This window comes from Salvia splendens, chromosome 16, assembly GCF_004379255.2.
Source record: "Salvia splendens isolate huo1 chromosome 16, SspV2, whole genome shotgun sequence".
NCBI lineage: Eukaryota > Viridiplantae > Streptophyta > Magnoliopsida > Lamiales > Lamiaceae > Salvia > Salvia splendens.
The window spans coordinates 1,046,208-1,062,351 of record NC_056047.1 but is presented as its reverse complement, the minus strand read 5'-3'; the positions used below and the strand labels follow the sequence as shown (position 1 = coordinate 1,062,351).

The window sequence follows — 16,144 nt, the reverse complement described above, 5'->3', positions numbered from 1 at the left end:
AATGTTTTATGTTCCACTTTCGATGTGGGACAATCTCATTCAAGGATGTTTCTCTTTTATAGAGACATATCCTTGAATGTTTTATGTTCCACTTTCGATGTGGGACAAACTCATTCAAGGATGTTTCTCTTTTATAGAGAGATATCCTTGAATGTTTTATGTTCCACTTTCGATGTGGGACAAACTCATTCAAGGATGTTTCTCTTTTATAGAGAGATATCCTTGAATGTTTTATGTTCCACTTTCGATGTGGGACAATCTCATTCAAGGATGTTTCTCTTTTATAGAGAGATATCCTTGAATGTTTTATGTTCCACTTTCGATGTGGGACAATCTCATTCAAGGATTTTCTATAAAATTGTATTTTAAATTATGTCATTTTTATTTTTTTAAGATTTTAATTATGTCTTTTTTTTTATTTTTTAACTTTAAGTTGTAATGTTATTTTAAATTTTCATTTGTAAATTTAATTAATGTAATTTTTTTTAATTATGTAATTTTTTTTAATTATGTACTTTTTAAATTTTATTAATATTAGTGAATTTTCCCGTATATGTCTCGTAAATTAAATTTCGTATATTGCGTTATTGTTAATTATTGCATTTTGTATATATTTGTTAATAGTGATGTGGATAGTATGTGGCTAGGCTATGGCTGGGCTATTTGCTTGTTTTGATGATGTGGCAGGAGGATTTTTAGTGCTGATGATGTGGCAGTGGCTAGGCTATGGCTGGGCTATTGCTGGGCTATTTCTATTGTGGATGGCCTAAGGGCATCCACAATGGGGCGCCCTATGGTGCGCCACGTCAGCAGTTTTATCCTCCTACCCTCCCACCTGCAATGGCGCGCCCTAAGGCGCGCCCTATATGTTTTAATATTGTTTTGTTAATTAATTTAAGTGTTTTCAAATATATAATGCAAACTAATTTAAAAACACAACGAGCATCCAAAAACCGGTGAATATTGCATTAATAAATACACAAAAGTTACACGATTCAAGTTGGCTAATCTACGCAATTCCCAACTTCCGGCGCAACTCATCGATCAACCCCCGGAGAATTTCGGCTTCTGCGGGGTCCGTACACTTCTTGAGGGCATTGTGCGTCTGCAACAACGTCTTCGCCATCGAGGCTGCTGCCAACGACTCATACGCGGCGGCCATCGCACTCGGGACCGGGATCGGCGATGGCGCGGCGGCGGTCGAGGATGATGTCGCCGCCGCCTTCCCATTGGCCTTCGCAGCCTTGACGCCTATGGGACGCAGGGAGGACATCGGTGTGCCAGTACTATCGTCATCCATGTACGTCCGGTGAGGTCCACCGGACGAGTTCCGCTTTCGCTGCTGGTGTAACCACCAGCTTCGGTGGTCTTCTTCCTCTTTATCGCCCCGGTGTACAGAATCCCGCCTTGTAACTTATGCTTGTCCCGCAAGAGCGCCCAGATGGCCTCGTGCTTGAACTCGCCGTACAGGGACTGGTACGACAATAACGCTTTAGAGCTCACGTCGCTCCCATGTTCCCTCGCGCACTTCTGGTACTCTGACGCGAACAAGTTGACTTGTTTCTTCACCTGATCCCAGTGCTTGCGGAGCTGTTCCCGTTGGCGCTTGTACGCGCTCGGCGGCTTTGCCGCATTGTAGCGCTCGGCGATTCGCTCCCAGTACGCCACCTGCCTCTGGTTGTTCGCGAATATCGGGTCCTCCTATACATCCACCCAACACATCTCCAATATGAGGGTTTCATCTGGCTGGTAGTTTGTACGGCCGGGGGCGTACTCTTCACATACTCCCGGAGGTGGCAACTTCTGCGCGCGCTGTCGGTTTCGCTTCTTTTTCACGGGGGCGGAAGCGGATGGTGTGGCGTCGGCGGCGGCGACGCGTCAGGATAGGCGACGGGTCGGTTTGGTGACGGCTCCATGTCAGACAAACCGTACAATTCCGTGCTGAATTCGGGATCGTACTGTGCGTTGGCGTCGAATGGCCGATATTCATCGGGTTCTGTACCCGGCCAACGCGCCTCCCCAAATATCGGACTGTTGGGACTTGCATCCATTTCGTCGAAATAATAAAAATGTGAGTTTCGAGAGTGAAATAGTGAAAATGAAACGCTACAAATGAAGGTGTGTAGGGGTATTTATACAAAAATTTAAAAACGCGTGGCATCGTCCGCGACCATCGTCCGCCGATCCCGCAATGGGGCGCCCGATGGCGCGGACGATAGCCCATCGTCCGCCGAGCCCACAATGGCGCGGACGATGGCGCGGACGATATGCCATCGCCCGCGCTTCAACCGCAGACGATGCATCGGCCGTGGGCGTAGGGCGCGGACGATGGCGGGCACCCACAATGGGGCGGACGATGGCACATCGGGCGTGCCATCGGGCGTCCCATTGTGGATGCCCTAAGGAGTGAAAAAAGTTCCTAATCTTTTTTGTTGACTATATGCAGACAAATTTTGGTTCCAAACTGAATCGTTTAAACGCCTCTCCAGTCTTCAACACCAAAAAACAATTCCAGTCCCATATTTCTTATCAACATTGCATTTCTCACATACAAACAAACACAGAAAATAATCAAGGAATTTAGAAAGCAAAGCTCCCTCGCCCCGGCTCATCTCCGAAGCTTCCACGTCTTCCTTCCGAAGAACAACCATCACTATCACCATCTGGCACGATTTCGTACCCTCCTTCCTGGTGTTCACTTCTCCCATCAACACACAAACCTTCTGTTCGGATTTCGAATTGTCAACTGTAACAAACGTTTGATATTGCCTGTTGTGGGTCCAGCCCCCACGGATTTATTTTTGGGTCACTCCCCAAAAGGCCTCGAACTGATTTGGGGTTGGACAAGATTATATACACCTTTCAACTTCCTTCAGACCTCCGATGTGAGATGCGTTTGTAATTAACACCTTCTATCCTACTAACACATTCTTTAAGACCTAAGCATCTCGATCTCAGGGTCATCTTCCGTGCAACCTATAGCAAATTGGGCTAATTGTTTCATTTGTTGCATGAAATCGTCTGTATTAGCTAGGTCATAATTGAGTAGATTCCCCTCTCGCCCCTCAGCAAGCTGAACATGAGTAAAAAACGGTTGATTTTGTTTTTGACTATTTTAGTAGTGGAAAGCCGTTAATGCCGTTGTTAAGGTTGTCTGTGTAGTGGCTATATTTAGAAGCTGCGGCAGTCATAACGCATAACTACCTTTTGATTTATCATGATAATAATTGGACTGATATTGTTCAAATTATTTCTTTTTAGGTAAGAAATAAATTTCACAACTCAATAATTAGAGAGAGAAATAATAATAAAATTATTTATTCACGAGATCAGCTTAGAAATTGTATCACAGAAAGAAGCGTGAGCAACTTTACTTCAATATAGCAGTATTTTTCCTAATTCACGATAGAGACGTACATTGTGAATTATCTAATTTATAAAATTATTATCCTATAATTATAATTCGTTATTCATTGTGCGTTGACTGAGGTTCTACTTCAAGTCTTCAATAGAGTAATTCTGCATCTGAAAAATTGATAGACCTGCGAACACTCAATAACAGTCAAATTAATAAATACACTATCTATTAAAAAATTCATTTTGGGTATGGATGATAGTATATTTTTTTTGTCTAATTCCATAATCCCACTTTTATATTAGTATTAAAGTAAGGTTGCTAAATATGGCACAAATAGTAGATGAGATGATTGCCACCACACTGTCTATGCATATGTTGCCGATTACTAAATCCTCTATTCATGAACTTTAAATTTGCATGGAATTTTTTGGATGGGACCAAAGTTCACTTCTGTCTCAACCTTTGGGGTTAAGTTCACTATTGCTATTTGCTTGCCTGTGATTATCAGAATGACAACGATTGCTGTCACATAATAACATCACTTCTGTCTTTCTACATCACTAATTACTTTTGTTCACTACGCTCAATTCTACGAGTTTCGTATTGAATCCGCCATTGACAATACGAGCATTAGTAATAAAATTCTCTCTTTTAATGAAATACAAATAGAAAATAACTATACTATATATGTACACGAAAAGTAGTCTTAATTTTTCATTTTGCTAAAAAATAATCTCTATTTATTTATGGCATGAGTCTCATTTTATACTAACAATACTTCAACAATTTTTACTTTCTATTTTTCTCTTATTATTAAATATGAATTAAAACCGTGCACCCGCTTAGTGAATCTATAGACGGGTCGATTTTTTTTTTATTTGGGTCAAAATAATGGGTTACTAGTTAAATTAAGGCCCATTATGGGTGCACGACTCGGTAAAAGCTCACCTATATATAGTTCTAAAAATGCCAATAAATTCCTGCTTTTCTGTGACGCCTCTCTTTAATTCTCATCTGCCCTTTACTTTTCCCCTTTTTTTATTTTTTTTTTCATTTTTTTCTTTTTTCTTCTTTCCTTCGCGAACCCTAACACTGAAAGAAAAAATTTCTTCGATCATTTCATCCGGATAAAATATTCGGTTAGAATTCGATCGAAAATGCTGAATCAGAGATTGAAGCAGCAGCAGCACCAGGCGTTGATGCAACAAGCTCTCCTCCAGCAGCAATCTCTGTATCACCCCGGTCTCTTAGCTGCTCCGCAGGTTCGGAGTGAAATTGATGATTGATAGAGTGTTTTTTCTGTATTGCGTTTCACTGTTTCGAAGAAGATCTTGAGGATGTGAATGTTTGTTTCGTCAACTTACGCGATGTGATGAAGTTTGTAATTGTGTGTTTTGCTATGCTGCTTTTGATCGTCTAAAAGTTTCAGATGATTTTGGTGGTAGTGTGATTGTCTAAAAGATTGACCTCGTTGCCTTTTTATATTTCCCCATAGATGCCATTTTCTTGGTTATACACTTACATGTCTTTTAATTTTAGCTCGTTTAGTGTTTTGAAGGTCGTTTTTTCAATTTATGTGGCAAGTCAAGTTTAGTTCAGTCAGTGGTACCTGAAATTTGAGTTTACGCTTTTGCTGCTATCAGTAATGGCATTTCAAGACTTGTACCATGTACATATGGTCTTATTTCCATATTCAGGAAATTGAATTACCTTAGGGGTGGATGTAGTCAATATGGGCGGATAGACTAGGATTTTTTTTCTTTATTTTTATTTCTTTTTTCTTTTCGCCTTTTCATTTTGCAGATCGAACCAATTCCAAGTGGAAATCTGCCTCCTGGGTTTGATCCAAGTACATGCCGCAGTGTGTGAGTGTTGTTCAGGCATTTTTTACCTTTTTCTTTTTATTGTGTCCCCTCTTCAATGCATGCTCCTGTAGCTTGCAAATGCCTTATATTGTTGAAGTCACGATTTACTTTTTTTTTGGGTATAGACTGTAAGTGAGTTCTTGCATCTATAGTTATGCTTCTCTCTTGACTCAGTGTATATGCCATTATGATCAACATGAGTGCAATATGTTGGTGGTTTTGTAATTGTCTCCAACTCTCCTGTCACTGTCTTATATGTGAAGCTGTATCTTGAGAAGGTTACTACGATATTTCATTCTTTTGTATGTGTGTAAGTTCATGGTTTTTGATCGTTTGAGACAATGCAGGTATGTGGGAAATATTCATACACAGGTGACTGAACCACTTCTTCAAGAAGTTTTTGCAAGTACTGGTCCTGTCGAGGCTTGCAAGCTTATCAGAAAGGAAAAGGTACTCATAAGAAATACTCCTACCCTCTTTCCCACAAATTCATGTACCGGTTGCATTGTGTATGTAGAGCTGATGTTGACATACGATACCTTTTTGCTCTATGCAGTCATCCTATGGATTTATACACTACTTTGATCGTAGGTCCGCTTCACTTGCGATATTGACTCTAAACGGGAGACATCTGTAAGTTGGATATATTTGAATGTTAGATCTTGCATTTTCGTTTGAATTTTGCTAGTAATATATATATTTTGTTACTTAGGTTTGGGCAGCCTATCAAAGTCAACTGGGCATATGCCAGTGGTCAGAGGGAGGACACATCAAGTGAGTTTACATTATAATGTTTGATGTTTAACATTCATGCTGTATTTGTTAAATCTTGGTATATAACAAGATACAGTAGTAGAGTATTATTTTGGTACAATATAATCTCTTTTTGTAACTTAATATTGTCTACTATTCAGGCCACTACAACATTTTTGTTGGTGATCTAAGCCCAGAGGTTACTGATGCAATGCTGTTTTCCTGCTTTTCTGTTTACCCTAGTTGTTCGTAAGTTCCTCTCTATCTCTTGGTTCCTCCCTTCAGAATGGGAAACATGGCCTTGACATTGCAGATTACTTCTACTTTATTCTCCATAAAAAATGAATAACAGCTTCATAAGTTTCTTTTGGTATCTAGAAGTTATTGACCTAGTTTAGTACTTGATGGTTCTCTCTCTTTTGGTCATAGGGATGCAAGGGTTATGTGGGATCTAAAGACTGGCCGTTCAAGGGGATTTGGATTTGTGTCTTTCAGAAGCCAACAGGTATTGGCCATTGGGCAGACTTTACCTGTGCCATATGAAAATAATAATTTCCTTCATTCAGCTGAATTATTTGGATTTCTTTTACAGGAAGCACAGAGTGCAATTAATGATTTAACTGGTGAGAACAGTTTGGATTGGTATCTTTGGATTACTTCTCCTGATTTAGAAAAAAGAATCGCCATTTGCCATCTTTGATCTCTTTAAATCAATTAGGGGAGAACACTTACCTACCACTTTTGATATGGAAACTTCTCAGGTAAATGGCTTGGCAGCAGGCAGATACGTTGCAATTGGGCCACAAAGGGTGCTGGGACCAGTGAGGACAAGCAGAGCTCAGATTCTAAAAGTGTTGTAGAACTTACAGCCTCAGGTCAGTAAGGATGGATGGATGGAATGGATGATATAACGACTGTGGAAAAAAAACAGGAAAAAACCGTTCGACTTAATTTGTGCTAGCTCAATTAAGAAGGCATACATTTAATTTATAAAATGCTGTTGAATCTTTTAAGATGGCCGACCCAGCATAAAATGCTGCACAAAAATTGGCTATGATCTCCTTTGGCATAAAATAATGCTGAAAATGACTTACTTTTACAGAGGATGTTAAAGAGGCCGCAAGTAGTGATGCTCCTGAGAATAACCCTCAATATACAACTGTGTACGTTGGCAACCTTGCCCCAGAGGCAAGTCCTCTTTTCTTTTTGCTGCGGCTCGTTTACTTTGAAGCATTTCATACTCCCGAGCCTTGATGCATTTCTGAACCTTTCTTTCTTGGTTCACCAGGTAACCCAGGTTGACCTCCATCGCCACTTCCACGCACTTGGTGCTGGATCAATTGAGGAAGTGAGGGTCCAACGTGATAAGGGTTTTGGCTTTGTTCGTTATAGTACTCATGCAGGCGCAGCAATGGCTATTTGTATGGGAAATGGTCAGTCCTACCTCTGCGGTAAACCAATCAAGGTATGTACTTGTCTAGTTGTATTATTCTTTGGCATTTTTTATATATTCTCTGCCTGTGAAGCCAATAAATTCTCCATTTGTTTTGGATTCTTTCCCTACACATTTTCTGTTCCAACTCCCACTATGTGCATTAAGACTTCTTCGTCCAGCTCTGTCGTTTGATGGCGTAAGTTTGTTAATGGAGTATATACTTGTGGTCCAGTGTTCATGGGGAAACAAGCCAACTCCAGCTGGGACGGGCTCAAACCCACTTCCCCCACCCGGGCCAGCATCCATGCCGGGCCTCTCCGCAGCTGACCTCCTGGCCTATGAGCGTCAAATTGCACTTGCCAAAATGGGCGGCGTGCATCCTCTAATGCATCCACAGGGGCAGCATCCTCTGAAGCAAGCGTCCATGGGGATGGGTGCCGGTGCAAGCCAGGCCATCTACGACGGTGGCTATCAGAACGTTGCTGCGGCCCAGCATCATCTCATGTACTACCAGTAATGATGACAGATTTATGGGTATGTGAAAACCTAAAACAACGGTTTGAAGCCGTCGTTTCTGAGTGTTTTATGTTTGTAGGGTATCCTGTAAGATTTATGGTGGCCGGCTGAGACCAGAATTTGGTCGTCCATATATGTCATATACGACCTATGTAACGCTTCTCTTTTTTCCTTCATGAATATTGAGTGGTTTCTTTAGTCATGTTGCCTAGCTATATATTCTCCTATTTTACTGTATTTGGTAAGGATCAACTTCATAGTTTTTTTTTTGTTTTGTTCAGATTGTGGTATGTAAATTAGGGTTTTTAACTTTTTTTTTTTACTTTAAAAGTTGGTAGTTTTGACTTTTGAGGTTATATTTGAGCCCCCTCCGTTTGATTGGTGGAAATAGAAAAGAAAAAACATGTTTCTGGTTGCTGAGATCATTATTTTGTTTTTGGAGGGAAAACCAGATTTTTTTATTTAAAATTTATAATCATTTTCATTTGATATTTGAGAAGTCAATTATTTGTTTCTTGAAAGAAAACTTCTTTAGTTTATCATCATTGTCGTTTAAATGAACTATTTAACAATGACAATCAATTTTATATACTTACCGAAATTATTAATGTGATATTAAATGCTTTGAGAGTTCATTGCTTCAAATATTGGATGAAATCCGGCCAAATAATTGTAAAAATTGGGGTAATATATTACATTTTCCCATCGTACTTCCTCCGTTCCATAATAATAGCGTTATTTTGTCCTTTTGATATGTTTTCATTTTTTTTAATTCTATTTACTTTATTCTGTCTTCATCCTACATCTTTTTCATTTCTTACTTTATTTTTTTACTTAACTCATTTAATCGAATTTTTCTTAATCTCTGTGCCAAAAAAAATATTTCACTACTATAAAACAGAAGGAGTAGGTTTTACATACTCTATTTTACAATGGCATATACAGGTACCTTTTGTCATCGAAAAAATAAAATTTCCTTACTACAAGTATTTAGTTAAAAAGCCTATAAAATGTAGTACGTACCATTCTTTTCCCGTGGCAATATAAGAATGTATTCGCTTAAACTATAGTAGTACTAATTTGTTTGGGAATATTACCATTTCAAATCATGAAATTTGGATGAAAACAGAATATTAAATTATAAAATTTTAATTTTCATAATTGCTTTATATGCAAAATGATGGAGTACTATATTTTTAACCATGTTCAAAACGATATAAATATTTTTGAACAAATAATGTCGCGTTAAACATCACTAAAAAACATCACAAAAAGATCTTTTTTCATACACAAATTATTATAGTAGTTGAGAAAAATTGAAATTAATAGTTTAAAGTTTAATATTTTGATGTTAAATTAATCTGAATTTAATTTTACTTCAAAGACTAATAATCTTATTTTTTAATGAATGATGAAATACTAGCTCAATTGAATTCAATTTTTTATTCTAAAATGAAACAAATAATAATAAACACAATTAGACAAAACCCTATTCAATTAATCTCGACTATAAATACAAAAACAATATGCCATAAATATCGAGATACACATAATCTTATACTGACGGTGGAGTAAAAGGAAATCAATTTCTGTATCGTCTCTTCAATACTATGAATTTGAGATAGTGAATTCAGCTCTACAGGCTATAGCTATGGGGATCTCGTTTAAGGTTTCTAAAACCGGCAGGCGGTTTCGCCCGAAACCGGTGCTGTCGAACGCCGTCGTTTTACGCGCCAACGATGAATATTTGAACGATGCGCCGATTGCTGCATCGAAGCAGAAAGCTAATGTTATTGCGTTGTCTGCTGCTCGGAAGCTGGTGCGCTTGCTGATTTCCTCCTTCCTAGTTTTTCGTAATTTGGCAATTTTCGAATGCAATCCGGTGTTATAGATTATATGGATCGTAGAATTACGTAGCTGAATCCTTTTGTGTGTCTCGACGTGTGGTTTTGGGTTTTTGAATGCAATTGCATTGGGAGATATGAGACCGTGGAATAGATGTTAATTGAGATGTCTGGTTTAAAGATAAAGATGATTAATTTTGTTTTAACTCAGTGAGAAAAAAGGAAATTTTGAAGCTTTTTTTTTTCTCTACTTTGTTGCTTAGATCCAGTTTATTTTTGTAATGATATCTCTTTTAATTGGACAGGGAGATGACATGGGGAATAAGGGAATATCTAAAATTGGCGGTATGCAAAAGTCTTCTCTGAATATATACTCAAGATTTTAGTTTTGCTCCTTTATCTTAAAATATATAGCTTCATGGTGTGGTATTAAATCTTGTGCTTTTTCTTTGTTCCTTCTTCCCAGAGAATGAAGTTTCGTTCATTCTTAAGCTTTTTCCGGATGGATATTCAATTGGGAAAGCTGTTGAGGTCTGCCACACATTGCCTATTTTAATTTTTTGCATGGAAGTAATTAAGCTTCGGAAACCTGTTGCTTGACTATGTTACTATGAATCTTCAGAATGAATCTGGGAATCAGACATCAATCGATGTACCAAAGCTCTTGCATCCATATGATAGAACATCCGAGGGTCTATTTTCGGTAGGTTTGCAGTTTATATCTCCACTTTATGTATTTGACTAGTTGTTGATTCACTTGATGTGGTTTGTTAGAAAAAGGGATGCTGTCAGTAACTCCTGCATTCTCCCACCACCGTTAGTCCTTTTAATGTTGGATATGCATTTGTAATGTTGTGCTTGGATAAACATAATATTGGGATCAGTAGGGTCACTCTTATGGTGAAGTTCTTCTTTGAGTTGCAAATCTGGATCCCATTTTTTTTTATCGCAACTCTCTAGTCAATGTCTTCATATTAGAACGTATCTACCTTTTTATGTTAATTATTTTGAAGATCAAACTTACTTTTTTTGGTGACAGGCGATTGAATCTGGTCGATTTCCTGGAGATATTCTGGATGATATACCATGCAAATATATTGATGGGACACTTGTCTGTGAAGTAAGCTATGCAATGTTCACAATAGTTTTCCTTAATGCTTTTTAAGCGAAACATAAATATGCAACAAAATTTATGTTAACACAGGTGCGAGATTATCGAAAGTGCTTTGCTGGAGGAGTTCATTTGGCTTCTGGTGAAAGCTCAGCTGCAATTAACAGAGTGTCTCTTAAAATGACACTCGAAAATATAGTGAAGGATATTCCATCTATTTCAGAGAATGGTTGGACATATGGCGATCTGATGGTAAGTGATCCTCTGCTCTAACTCTTGCAGTGCAAGGATAACTTTCTTACATTATTTTTTTGGGTAAAGGAAGTGGAGTCTAGAATCTTGAAAGCTACACAACCACAACTTTGCTTAGATCCATCCCCACAACTAGACAAACTATCTGAAGATCCAGTTCAAAATAAGGTTTGTCTATTTTTCATTTTCCTATATGGTGATTAAATTTCATGATTTAATATTTGGTGTCCCGTGTCCCTTTGTGTTTAGTTAAATTTAGAACCACACAGCATGCGAAGGAAAAGATTGAGGCAGATTTCTGAAGCGAATAACCATGGAAAGAAAGCAAGTCCAGGTAGAGTTTTGGAAAGTTCTAGGTTGGGAGACACAGTAACTTTAATGCAGCAACCTTCCTATGAGAATACAAACAGTCAAAATAATGTTCCAAGTGCTATGCTTCAACTGAGAAGCAATAGCTTTGGGTCGGATGGCTCTCTTCTGCCTTCACCTATGGCATCTCACCAGCCAAAATATAGTGGTGGTGGAAGCCCAAGAATGATGAACGATCAGCGGACAGGAGCACTTTTGAATGCATCGGTAGGTTCTCCTGGTGGGCAGGGCATGATGATCTCATCCGTTGATAACACTTCGGCTTCTCTTCATGGAAAGAGGGATAATCAAGATGGGAAGCCATATCTGGTGACCAACAAGAAGGCTAGACTTACACATACAGGGGCTAAGGGGAATATACATCATTTAGGTTCACAGATGGATACTTCACATGGTTCTGAACTGCACTGGAATAACACATTAACGCAGCAGCAGTCAATTGGAAGAGAAATGCAGTATACTGACAATGGCATGCAAAAGTTCCCTCAGCAGTTATTTGAAGGGGTCCAAAATCAGGTAGGAGGGCCTGATGGTCGTGTGACCATGGGAGAAATAGAATTGGCAAATATTGACTCCCAGCAGTCACAGTTGCAACAAAAGATGCCACATCAGATGACGAGATCCGGCTTCCCGCAATCTCCTTTGAACAATCTTGGACAGCCTCTTGATAATAACTCCAGAAAGGAGGACCCTTTCCAGAAGAGAAAATTGGTTCAGAGTCCTCGTGTTTCTGGTGGTGGCCTACCTCAATCTCCTTTGTCAACAAGATCTGGGGAATTTTCTAGTGGTTCTATGGGGCATCAATTTGGAGCTGCTGTAACTAGTAGGCTTGTATCACAAAAGGATAAAACTGCAGTCACATCTGTTGGCGTTGGTGGCAACCCGTCTTTCACTTCAAGTGCTAATGACTCTGTGCTGAGGCAACATCACGCACAGGCAGCTGCAAAACGCAGATCTAATTCTCTTCCTAAGACTCCTGCAATAAATGAGGCTGGATCTCCAGCAAATGTTGGCAATATTAGCATCCCAATAAATGCAAGCTGCCCTCCTGTTGGAAGCCAGGCATTGGGTGATCAGACCACGGAGAGATTCTCGAAGATAGAAACAGTAGCTATGAGGTATCTCCGACAATCAATATGCCGTAATTTTCATCAGCATTTTAATTTAGTTTTCACACCACTGAATCATCAACTTAGATTCCATATTTTCATATTCTGTTGGATTCTGGCTGAATCTAGTACTGACGTTTTAAGCTCAAGTAAATTACATTTTCACTAGTGTCTTGTAATATCTGATATTAGGTAATAGGTTGAATTCTATTCTCAGATGCTGTCTTGTCTTTAACTGTTGGTTTGATGTTAGAAATAATGAAATCTCCTTTGTGTTCCTTGTGACATTATCTTTTGCTTTCAGGTATCAACTTAATTGCAAAAAGGGTAAGGACGATGAGTATCTTATGAGCAAGTCTAGCACGTATTCAACTCAACAGCTGGTGTCTCATTTGTCGAGTGATTCAAACAATGAGAATTTGAAAGATAAAACGGGTCAAATGCCACTGTCAAAGTCCCTGGTTGGTGGCAGCATGGATGTTTGCAGGACCAGGAGTTTGAACTTCATTCAGACAGTGCAGATTCTTCAAGGTGAATTAACATTCTAAACATATTTACTATATTATTGGAAAACTGAATTTGGCTGATCCTGATAATTGATCTGTCAGGTAATACCTTCCAAGTTGTTCCAAACTCCAGAACTACGATGATCATGTTGGAGAAACCAGATGATGGTGCAGTTGTAATTCATATAGGGGAAATAGAGGGTGCTGAATACTTGGCCGCAGAGAATTACCTTCCAACATTGCCAAATCCTGTAAGCTTTTCAAGTATCAATTTTCTTTAATAAGCACATTGGTTATGACCAAAATGGCCATAGTTCTGTATTTGATTACTCATCTTGCTCTTTCCTTGTGTTTGCTTGTGCAGCATATGGCCGACCTACTTGCAGTGCAGTATGCTAAACTGGTATGTTAGCATTCCTAAGTTAAAAAATCTGCGATTTATTCCAATTTGTTGCTAAGAATATATACTTGAGCAGATGATTCGGGAAGGTTATTACATGGAGGATCGCGTTCAACCAGAAACTGTTCGGATGAATCCTAACTCACGGACCCAGTCAAATACTCCGAGAATTTCTCCCACTAGTGCAGCACCTGAGATGCAGCAGTTTCTTGAAGGTGTTCTGTTGCAACAATCGAGCGATGCTGCAAAACCTAGTAATAGTGGTAATTCAACCTCATTGCAGAACCTACAAGGCCATAGGATGCTGCCTCCAGGCAATACTCAGGCGATTCAAATGTCTCAAGGACTTCTACCTGGGATTTCAGTGTCTTCAAGGCCTCAGCAACCCGAACAACTGCCGCGTATGCAACAGCAACCTCAAAAGCCACAGCAGCATCCCCAGTCTCAAAGGATGCTCGCAATGAACCCGATGCAGAATCCTAATCATGTAGCTCAGAATGCTAATATGCAGTTGCGGCCTCAAACGACAAACAAGACTACAGCTCCCGAACAACTGCCGCCTAAGCAACAGCAACCTCGACAGCCACAGCAGCATCCTCAAGTCCAAAGGATGCTCTCAACAAACCCGATGCAGAATCCGAATAATGTAGCTCAGAATGCTAAGACTACAGCTCCTCAGTTTCAGCTGTCGCAACAGCAGCAACCATCGCAACTTCTTCAGCCGCAGCAGCAGTCAACAATGCAGAGAAAAATGATGCCTGGCCTTGGAAATGTCAGCGTTGGCGATATTAGCAGTAATATGGTGGGGCCTGGAGGTGGAGGTTTGGGTTATGCCACGGGAATTGGTGGGGCTAGGGGTGTGAGTGGATCCGGCATTTCTGCGCTGATGGGCTCTGTGCCAAACATAGGAAACATGAATCAGAACCCGATGAATCTGACTTCAGCTGCAAAACTTACTAATGCCACTAGATCCGGGATGCTCACTCCGAAGCAAGCTGCTTACATCAAAAAGACGATGGGAAAGCAAAACCGAGTGAATATGTTGGGGAACCCGCAATCGAGCATTGGAGGCATACCCGGAGCTAGACAGATGCATCCAGGATCTGGTGTTTCCATGCTCTGCCCGGGTGCTCTAAACCGAGCCAATACGGGCCAGATGAAACGTGCAACTAGACCTAAGGTACCAGGAATGATTCTTTACAAGAACCAGCAGAAGCAACAACACCACCAACACCAGCTTCAGCAGCCTCAACAGCAGCTGCAGCAGTTACAACAACAGCAGCAGCAACGACAACAACACCAGCCTCAGCAGCAGCTGCAGCAGCCTCAACAGCAGCAGCAGCAGCAGCAACACCAGCTTCAGAAGCCTCAACAGCAGCTGCAGCAGTTACAACAACAACAGCAGCAGCAACAACAAATGCAACAACAGCAACAACTACAGCAGCATCCACAACCACAGCAGCAAGAAACAACTTCACCATTGCAAGCTGTCATTTTGCCTCCACATGTCGGATCACCTCCAAGCGTGGGGATACCCCACCAAATGAATAAGCAACAGTCCCAGAAAACGAGTCAGAGAACTCCAATGAGCCCACAACTGAGTTCAGGGGCCATTCATCCGATGGGTGCTGGCAGTTCAGAAGCCTGTCCACTAGTCCTCAGTTGAGCTCGCACACCATGGGCTCAGTCGCTAGTATCGCAAACTCTCCAATGGAGCTGCAGGGTGTAAAAAAAAAAGTAACTCTGTCAATAATACGTAGTGCTGATGAGTTCCTTCCGGTCAGGCTTGGCTGTGAACCAGGAAATGCGTATATATAGTTGGACCAGATTAGAAGTTGAAACTGACCCGAGAAGCATTAATGATTGTTTTGAGGCAGGTCACCGAATAAAACGTAAAATGAAGAAGCCCTTTCAGTGGGAAAGAGTACATAATTCATTTCCTTCTTCAAAGTCGGACAGTAGTAATTACTGATACTGATGTTGTGAAGCTAGGAGATACTACATTGTCCTTTGTTGGATTAGGTTTATTTATTGTTAAGTTAGCATACATAGCTTGGTTTAAGCTCTCTTCCTTTCTCAGTTCCTCAAATGCACCAGGATGAATTAGGCATTGCTATCTATATAGAAGATTCCTCAAAACTATAAAGGTGTAGATGAAACAGTGTTTTACACATGCACTTTGATTCAGCTGCATCTTTAAGATCACAGCTGCACGTGTTAGATCATGAATTATTAACTGCATCTGATTTTTTTTTGTAGAAACTGCATTTGATTTCTAAAAAATGGAACATGATGAATATCAATTATCAAACCTTAAAACTTTATAATAATTCTATAAAGTTTCTAAATATTTTCCTTTAGAATGGAAAATGTGATCGCCATTCAAATAAAGACATACATGAAATAAAAAATTGAAAATATTCTCATTCTTGATTGAGCAGTCGAATAAATCCCAAATACCTATTTTATTTAATTAGCATAATTCTGATTCTGTTTGTCGTTAATGTTCGTATTTATTGCTAAAATTCCCTTCTCAATTTAGTGAGAATCCCTAATTTCCATTTTCACGGTAGAATCCCTAATTCTAAAAATGGTGAATGGAATTGAAAGAGAGAGACTCATTGAA

The 16,144-nt window shown here is 39.7% G+C and overlaps 2 protein-coding genes across 2 annotated transcripts; both read left to right on the top strand.

Moving 5' to 3' along the window:
• The first annotated feature begins 4,334 nt into the window (after window positions 1-4,334).
• LOC121771804 (oligouridylate-binding protein 1B-like) lies at window positions 4,335-8,129 on the top strand. The gene is made up of 12 exons (XM_042168688.1): window positions 4,335-4,620; window positions 5,162-5,223; window positions 5,571-5,673; window positions 5,780-5,856; window positions 5,936-5,997; window positions 6,138-6,225; window positions 6,406-6,481; window positions 6,569-6,599; window positions 6,738-6,851; window positions 7,079-7,164; window positions 7,265-7,441; window positions 7,644-8,129. The coding sequence occupies exons 1-12, from the start codon at window positions 4,516-4,518 to the stop codon at window positions 7,926-7,928; spliced, it is 1,266 nt and encodes a 421-aa protein (XP_042024622.1). The 5' UTR covers window positions 4,335-4,515; the 3' UTR covers window positions 7,929-8,129.
• A 1,364-nt stretch (window positions 8,130-9,493) lies between these two features.
• On the top strand, window positions 9,494-15,759 carry LOC121770800 (protein PHYTOCHROME-DEPENDENT LATE-FLOWERING-like). Its single transcript, XM_042167576.1, has 12 exons — window positions 9,494-9,746; window positions 10,077-10,116; window positions 10,238-10,302; window positions 10,394-10,474; window positions 10,811-10,891; window positions 10,976-11,134; window positions 11,204-11,302; window positions 11,384-12,621; window positions 12,917-13,143; window positions 13,221-13,369; window positions 13,483-13,521; window positions 13,595-15,759. Exons 1-12 carry the CDS (start codon window positions 9,579-9,581, stop codon window positions 15,182-15,184), a joined length of 3,936 nt encoding a protein of 1,311 aa, XP_042023510.1. The 5' UTR covers window positions 9,494-9,578; the 3' UTR covers window positions 15,185-15,759.
• Window positions 15,760-16,144: the final 385 nt, after the last annotated feature.

Coding starts and splice junctions, on each gene's coding strand:
- LOC121770800 (XM_042167576.1), top strand. CDS start 9,579: ATGGGGATCTCGTTTAAGGTTTCTAAAACCGGCAGGCGGTTTCGCCCG. Junction 10,892..10,975: donor ATGGGACACTTGTCTGTGAA/GTAAGCTATGCA, acceptor ATGTTAACACAG/GTGCGAGATTATCGAAAGTG. Junction 13,144..13,220: donor GACAGTGCAGATTCTTCAAG/GTGAATTAACAT, acceptor TTGATCTGTCAG/GTAATACCTTCCAAGTTGTT.
- LOC121771804 (XM_042168688.1), top strand. CDS start 4,516: ATGCTGAATCAGAGATTGAAGCAGCAGCAGCACCAGGCGTTGATGCAA. Junction 4,621..5,161: donor GTCTCTTAGCTGCTCCGCAG/GTTCGGAGTGAA, acceptor TTCATTTTGCAG/ATCGAACCAATTCCAAGTGG. Junction 6,600..6,737: donor TGCAATTAATGATTTAACTG/GTGAGAACAGTT, acceptor GAAACTTCTCAG/GTAAATGGCTTGGCAGCAGG.